The sequence below is a fragment of the Loa loa genome (genome assembly GCF_000183805.2).
Source record: "Loa loa unplaced genomic scaffold supercont3.230, whole genome shotgun sequence".
Classification (NCBI taxonomy): Eukaryota; Metazoa; Nematoda; class Chromadorea; order Rhabditida; family Onchocercidae; genus Loa; species Loa loa.
Window position 1 is genome coordinate 4,168 of NW_018108410.1, and position 8,611 is coordinate 12,778.

The following is an 8,611-nucleotide window of genomic DNA, read 5'->3' on the forward strand; positions in this document are numbered from 1 at the left end:
TATTATTATTATTATTAATTATTATTATTATTATTATTATTGTAGGAACATTTAACTAAAATTAATCTTTTATTCTAAAACTAAGTTAAGGTATTGTAATTAAATAATTGACAAAGTATTTGTGGAACAGTACAGATCGCTGGCATTATCATCAACAGCACAGTACTCCCCAGCATTTCATGCAGCATCCGATTACGATAAACAACAATATCGAATATTGTGTGAGCGATTATTGGGTTTAAATCCAGCCCAAATTAGCATTTGTCAACAGGTAAATTGTGAATTTTTTGCAGATACACTACTAAATGACATTTAATCTAAAACAATACAGCAATTAAGTTTGCATCTTTAAAAATAATGATAAACTAATTTTAAAATAATCTTGAAAAGTTTTACTAATCAGAATTCTAATTTTTAATTCAAATTGTTGAGTGTATTCTTTTACAAAATGGATTATTATGGCTCAAGTTTCATTTCCCATTGATTTGTTCTAACGTTGGAATTCATCATTGATCCATCAAAATGACAAATAGTAGAACAATACTACCAATTATATTCCTTTGATATTAGATTACCTAATTTTTTCATTCTACTACATTATACAACAAGTTCGATATTATTTTCTACTAATGCAACTAAAATTGTTTGGACGACAGTTTTTTTTTTTTGTTTATTTGCAACCTTCTTTATATTAATTAGTACTAATTAATAAAATATAATTACAAGTAGAAATTTAAGCTTTATTTATTAAAATTGTTTTTAAATTTGAAGCAATTTAGAACTTCGTTGTTCAAATATTTGTAAGGTTTTTTGGTCAACCATATGGATGCCATTTGCAATTTGAATTTCTTTAAGAATACAAAAAATCGTGTTGCATTAGTTTTTAGAAGATTCTATGAATTGATAAACTGGAAAAGTATCTTTCTTTGATAAACAAACTAAATTATGGATTTTCAACTTTTTTTTTCTTTCTTTTTATAGCATCCGTTTGCAATTCCATCTATTGGACGTGGTGCGAGAGATTCAGTTGTTGAATGTCAAGCACAATTCAAATTTGAAAGGTTGCATTTTTGCTTTTAAAAAAAAAGGAAGAAAGAAGCACGAATAATAACTAATAACATCAGATTCTTTCTTAACTTTTATCCTTCATTTACGTGAAATACGTCATTGGTTAATTTACAAGTTGCTTATATTCGTTTTTCTTTCAATCAAATTATTAGATATTTTGTGATTTTGATAAATAAAAATCAAGAATGCGGGTGATCGTATGCGTAAATATGAAACAAAACTTCTAAATTAAGCATTCATTTCATTAACCTTAATCATCTTAACGAATTTATGAAATTTCAATTCGATAAGACACATAGTTACAATGAAAAGGATTGTTGTACTTGCAAGTGAAATTGTAAATTACATATTTGAAATTATTTAATATCATGGAAATTTCAATTTCGATAAACAAAAATAATGCAATAAATTAAATGTTAAATTTTTCAGATGGAATTGTTCGGAAAGGATAAGTAAGCATTCAAACGTAACAACAAATGGTTTTCAAGATTTGCTTGGACAAACACTTCGAGCTGGTATATACGTTGAGAAATGAATTTTATATGAATTAAAACAAATACACAAATTTTCATTTAACAGCAAATTTCAAATTATTTTACTTTCAATAATTTTCTTTTTTCTTTGAAAAATAAATTTTAATTTTAAAAATGTTTTTGTTTTCGTATGACAGGAAATAGAGAGACGGCATTTATCTCAGCCGTTGCAAGCGCTGGTATTGTGCATGCTATTACAAAGGATGCAGTGCTGGTAATTTAACAGAATGTGGTTGTGACAGTCAACCAGGTGGACAACGATATACAGATTTGGTTCATTTTCTTTTTTTTCGAAATTTTGAACTTTAGAATATTTTAAATAATTGAATGCACTAAAAACAATGATGTTATGCAACTAGTTACTGTAGAAAATGAAATGGGGAAAAAAAATCGGCACTAAAAGATTTAATACCTTTTTAGTATTGATTTTAGAAGTGACAAATTTCACTTTATATTACAATATCAATTGGTATATTGTAGGAATCATAGATTTTCTTCGTCCTTATTGTCTTTTTTTTTTTTTTTTAGCATATAATTTTTCTAGCATATAATTTTTGTTAGCATATAATTTTTTAGCATACACATGAAATCATTCAAGTTACGCAGTTAAAACTGAGCTATTTCAATTGAATTGAAATACAAGTATCATAATTCATTATTGCTGTCAAATGAATATATCGATTTGTTTGAAATTTCATTAATATTAATTTAAGGGGAAAATGTAATTTAACAAACAGAAGTGAAGTAATTTTTTTTTTTGATTTTAAGGAATGATTTTTTATTTTAATAACGTTTAATTGTTGAATATATGATAATGTAATAGGATCATGCGAGTACAATAGGACGAGAAAAATTTTCATGGGGTGGTTGTTCGGATAATTCCAAATATGGTGTTCATTTTGCTAAACAATTCCTGGATCGTTTTGAACGAGAGCAATATGAGAAAGATCGTGATATAAGACATCTGATGAATCTTCATAACAATTTTGTTGGTCGTGAGGTATGGTATATATAACATAAATACGTATTAATGAATTATTGATTTTTTGATGAATTTTAAATTGGTAATTTATTCGAGCTTTTAAATATATTAATAAATTAAGGGAAGGTGAGAAAAAAAAGAGAAGAAAAACAAAAAAAGGAAATATTAAATTATTTTAGGCAATTGTCCAAAATATGCGCAAACAATGTCGATGTCATGGTGTAAGTGGTTCATGCGAATTTAAAACTTGCTGGTTACAAATGCCAAGGTTTGCTGAAATTGGTGAAATGCTGAAACAACGCTATAATCATTTTGCTGTTCAGGTAATATTTTTTCATTTTGTGCTTGGAATATTCCGATTTGTTAGTTATCTGTAAATAGTATCTCTCAAAATGAACTTCCAAAATTTACAATTATTTTCCGTTAGCTAATTAGATCATGATAATCTAATCTAATTAAATTGATTAGATTATCATCTATTAGATTATCAGATCCGAAATATCAATGATTGGAAATGAAAAAGTAATGGAATTATTAATTTTTAACAGCAATAACAAAAAAAAAAGGTTAACGATATGACTTTTAAGGTGGAATTTTAAAAGTTCATCAAGAAAAAAAAAAGTGATATAAAAAACAAAAGCTGAAATACAGAGATGAAAAATGATAACTTAAGAGATTGTCTGGAATAATAAACAATTAGCGATAAGGCATAGACGGGAAATTACAATATTAGCGAGGAATACTGATAAATAAATCGTTCATCTGATAAAGATGATAAATATTGATTACGATTTGCAAAATGAGAAAATTCTATGGATAATACACAAGTGACAATTGTGGTAATGTTATCACTTCAGCAAAAATAAATGGAAATTATCAATCGAAAGTTTTATTTTAAATTTTCAAAAGTGTTTAAGCATTAAAAGTGATATTAATTGATAATCGAGGATAATATTTAATTATTTGTGATTTTAAATTCAAATAGTAACAAATTTCGGATGGTCAAAAAAAAGAAAAGTGGAGTGTGAAATATATTTTATTCAGAAAGTTATACATTTTTCATAAATTTTTCATTATTCAGGAAAAGAGGGAAGTTGAATATTTATAGTTAAAATTGATAATAAATATTAAATAATATAATTAAAGGTAGCAAAAAGGGCTAAAAAACGTTTACGAAGGAAAGAACGTTCGGAAAGAAAAAAACCATTACGTGGAAACGAAATTGCTTACATTAACAAATCACCAAATTATTGTGAGCGGAATGATGCCGAAGGTAAATTCTTCTAAGTTAATTTTTGAAAAAAATTTTTTAATTTTAAACATTGTTATAAGAAAAAAAAAGGGATATTTCAGATTAATAATAATATATTTACTTGCAAAAATTTTTATAATTTTGAAATATTAGCATAAATGATATTTTGAGTAATATTTTGAAACAAAAAGTAATCACAATTTGAAATTTATTGACAAAAAAAAAAAATTGAACTTTAAATTGTTTTTTTTCAAATAATGTTTCAAACCTTTTTTTTCTTTTTTTTTTTGTTACCTAACAAATGATAAGTTTAATTAAATACTAGTAATAGTAAAAGTTTAATTAAATACTAGTATCAAAATGATTAGTGTGCTTAACTTATTAAATAGCAAAGTAAAATTTGATATTTAATGAATTATAATCAATAAGTTTTTTAATTATAATTAATAGGTTTACTTTTTTTTTTCTTAATGTAATTTATCTTAGCATAAAAATTATTTGAATAGCAGAATTTTTCCAGGTATTCTTGGTACACATGGCCGAGAATGTAATCAATCATCACTTAATTCGGATAGCTGTGATCTATTATGCTGTGGTCGTGGCTACAATACGAAAGAAGAAATACGTACGGTGCAATGTCATTGCAAGTTTGTTTGGTGCTGCTCCGTGAAATGCAAGACATGCACGGAGAAAGTTCTTGTTCATACATGCAAATAGAAATAATTACATTTTTTTTTTCTCGCTCTATTTATGTGCTAATTTTTATTCAAAAGACTTTTAACTTTTCAAAAAAAACAAAAAAAAATTTATTTCAAAAATATTTATTGTGAAATTTTTTTTGTATACTTTACCAAAATTTAAATTCAATGAGAAACTAAACAATCCATCATTTCGTTCAGTTATATTTGTTAATATTGATGCACGTATATAATATGCATGCATGCATGCATAAATGCATGACGTTATGTAAAATTAAAATAATCTCGTAAATAGGATTTCAAAGATAATTTGAGCGCTTAAAATTATTTTGCATAATTCATCAAATTGCTTATCTTATGAATATTTTTGGCCATTATTAAACTTTTTTAGCTTTCAATGACAAAAGCTTTTTTTCTTGTAAAAGCTTACTTAAATAACTTTGTGAAAGTGTATCTATCATAAATTTAAAAAAAAAACAAAAAAAAAGAATATGACAAATTGATATGATATTGCTATATCTGATAATGTAAGAAATAAATATTCCATCAATGCATAATGATAACATTTTGTTTTTCTTTAATACCATTAAATTGTTTTTTTTTCAATTTTTATTATTTGTTTCAAAATGATAACGTATAAATGTATTATGGAGAAAAGTGATTGATAATTAATTAAACGATTCTTTCGCATAATCCAAAAAGTCATCAATGAGTGCTACAAATATTTTTCAATTTATATAATATTTAACGTATCTGCTTCCTTCTTTTTTCAACTTCTTTTTCTTTTCTTCCCTTTTTATCTTTATTTTTCTTTTTTTGATAATATTCGAAATTCTCATTTCTATTAATATAATTTGAGCATTGCTTTTTCGTTTGTACTTTTTTCAAATTTATCTAACTAAATTTTAGCATGAATTGACCATTCTATTGGTCATTTCATAGAATGTGCTGTTGTTTACTTTGTTACAGTAAAACGAAACATAGTAAAAAGTGAAAATAGTTGTTTAATTTGAGAAAAAAAAAGACAGAAAAGATTTTTCTATGACATATTTAGGTTGAAATATAAATGAATAAATTGAAATTCAATTGAAACAATCAAATATCTTAAGAAAATCCAAAAAAAAAGTAACTGATCGTTTGTTTTTTTTCTTTTAATACTACTCTTATTATTGCCAAAAATAATGTCAAATGTTGACTGCCTAGAGGATAAAGTTGGATATTTTTGAAAAATCGATGTTTATGACATATTTTATTTGAACTATAATTTTTTTATTCGTTCTCGAAATTTCTTTATGCGAGTGAAGCTTCATGTGAATTATAAAAGGGAAAAAATATGTGTGCAAAAAAAAAAGGATATAAAATTGAAATGATGCAAAAATGATTTAAAAAAAGATGGGATAATTCTACTTGATATATATTTGAAACGAATAGTATTTGATATTTTAAAATGATTATAAAGAATACTCAACAAATTTTCCGTTCCGTCTTTTCTTTTTGTAAAAATTAAATCCTTTGAAAATTAACTTTAATTTTGTATAAAAAAAAAAATTAAACAGTTATTCGTTTCATTGCTATATTTACTTTTTTTTTTCTTGATGTTTCGAAAAAGACAGTAATAATATTCAATTTCCATTAATAAAAACATTTGGCTTACACTTGGAAATATTAAAAGCAACTTATCATCACATTAAATGTAACTTATCATTATGTTTATACGCAATTTCATACACCATTATTCTATCATTAATCACATCTTTCTTATGTTACGCTTAATCACTTATCATTCATGCTTACCATATTGTATACACAAAAAAAACCGAAAGAAAGATAACAAATATTATTTGCTACTTAGCATACTACTTTACCATCAAACATTCATTTCAGTCCAGCATACTATATACCGTACGTGTAAATCATTGATACACCATACAGAAACATACCGTACATGTGGGCAAGAAACGTACCGTATCAGAAGCATACGGTAACAAGTGGATCAGAAACACACCGTACGCGTGGATCAGAAATATGCCGTATATATGCATCAGAAACATACCGTACATGTAGGCCAGAAACATACAGTATGTATGGATCAGATAACAAAACACATTATCGATGCTTGTCAAAAACTTGCTCCACACTTAAAATAGCCAACATTTTTGAATGTACATAAGTAATATTTTGATAATAAACATAAACAAACGATTAATGATTAGTTGTGGATGTGATACAGTTACATCAATCTGATACAGTAATTTCATAGAAAGGTAATATTTAATCGTAATTGAAAATTTCATCATTTCATGCATATTTATTTCATTCAATAACTTCAAACATAATTAAAAAAAAGAAAAAACAAATGGATATTTGATAAAAATGACATAAATTTTATTACTACATATTGCGGTTAATAAATTTTTATTCCTATTAAATGACAATTGTAATTTTTTTTCAGATTAAATCATAAAAAATGAAGTCGCCTTTTTTTTTCTTTTGTTTATATAAAATTTTATTAGAAAATAGTCTGTCAAAAATTTTTGTTTTATCATTTACATACCAATATTTTTTATTTGAAAACTTTATCAACAATAACAACAACAAGATTAAATTTCGTTATTCTACAAAAAAGCCATTTGTATCTGCAACTCGTTTATCGAGAGTTATCTTAGCGGTTTTAGTATGCCATACCAGGATTTCACGTTCTTTCTATAACGAAAAAAAAAAAAAAATGCAGGATTTTCCATGTTATACAGAAATTCATATTAGTTATACTTGAAATTTTAGATTTAAATTGAATCTATTTGATATTTTTCAAATGCGTTTTTTTTTTCTTCCGTTAATTCTTCATTCAATAATTTGTGAATTATTTTAAATTTATGAAATTTTCAAGATATTATAAAGAATATTTAAAGAGTTTGTATGGAATATTTAATGGATTACGATGAGAGGAAAACGATAGAAGCATTTTTAAGCTGCAAAAAAAAAAAAGGAAGAGAAAAAGTATTGGATTAGCCATAATTCATATTTACCTATCCGATTTCAACTCATTTAACTCGATTAAATTCAGTATTTTTTACTCATCTTCTAAACGATAAAGGATAATAAAGTTGGATCACAGTTATCATATCAAAGGATCATTGCATCACCGTTATCATAATTTTTGTGATCAAATAAATATGCAGTCAAAGCCAAAATGTTTATCATATGATGGATGCTCGCAAAAAAAAAAAAAAAGGATATATAAACTGTTTAATTTTAATTTCTGTTTGAATAAATAATTTTAATAAACTAAATCGAGTCATTTTTCTCTTTTTTAAATTTCAAATATACATTATAAATAGCGTATTGCTATGGGACGAAAAAGTTATGCATGTATTTTAACAAAATATTATTGAATTAGCAATGCAAGTTTAAATTGATAGTTAATGAATGAATCATTAATAGATAGTACTTCGAATGAATCGTTACCTTATCGAAGCCAAATGGCTCGAGATCGAGAGTTTGAAGGCCGAGATCTTCAAGAAAACACGTTTCTGGTGCACCGAGACCGCGACTACATGATTTACCAAACACTGCCGTTGAACTGAAAGAATAAATTTTTGTCCAAACAAAACAAAACAAAAGAAGAAACAAATAATCGTAAATTACAAAATTTCAATAATTTATACATTATTTTAATTGGTATAACAATCGTTAATGAAGTAAAACAAGAACAGAAAAAAATTTTCATTTTCAATCAATAAAGAAGAAAAAATTGCAACTTACTTAAGAATAACATTTAAGGCTACAGCAAAACCAGCCATATCAGTAGCAAATTTCCTTTTCTTATGCCATATTACATTCCATCCTACAACTGTTCCATTAACAACCGCGGGTGATTCCACCAATGCACCTCCGGCAAAACCTGACTACTTCTCGTAAATTTAATTGAATTATCAATTTAAGAGTTTCAAAAATTAACTTTGTCACTTTCAATTTTATATCATTGATTAAATTTCAGAATCCTATTTTGAAATGTTGTTAGTTTTGTTGACAAATTCATTTCGTTTTTTTTTTTTTTTTTTTTTTTTAGTATGCTACT

The 8,611-nt window shown here is 25.4% G+C and overlaps 2 protein-coding genes across 2 annotated transcripts in view; one reads left to right on the top strand and one right to left on the bottom strand.

Moving 5' to 3' along the window:
• Positions 1–135: 135 nt before the first annotated feature.
• Positions 136–4,552, top strand: LOAG_10399 (hypothetical protein; the record flags this gene model as incomplete). Its single annotated transcript, XM_003145923.1, has 8 exons — positions 136–271; positions 982–1,061; positions 1,498–1,583; positions 1,739–1,815; positions 2,425–2,601; positions 2,763–2,906; positions 3,730–3,856; positions 4,356–4,552. Coding segments are annotated over 8 exons (1,024 nt in total), but the record flags the coding sequence as incomplete, so codon positions are not given.
• A 2,539-nt stretch (positions 4,553–7,091) lies between these two features.
• The window catches only part of LOAG_18221 (hypothetical protein), a gene marked incomplete at its 5' end in the record, with an annotated part of 3,656 nt that continues 2,136 nt past the window's right edge, over positions 7,092–8,611 (bottom strand). The window contains 3 exons of the mRNA XM_020450885.1: positions 7,092–7,236; positions 7,999–8,113; positions 8,296–8,434. Of these exons, the coding sequence (XP_020305384.1) occupies positions 7,144–7,236; positions 7,999–8,113; positions 8,296–8,434 (347 nt within the window). The 3' untranslated portion in view covers positions 7,092–7,143. The remainder of the gene's footprint in view (positions 7,237–7,998; positions 8,114–8,295; positions 8,435–8,611) is intronic.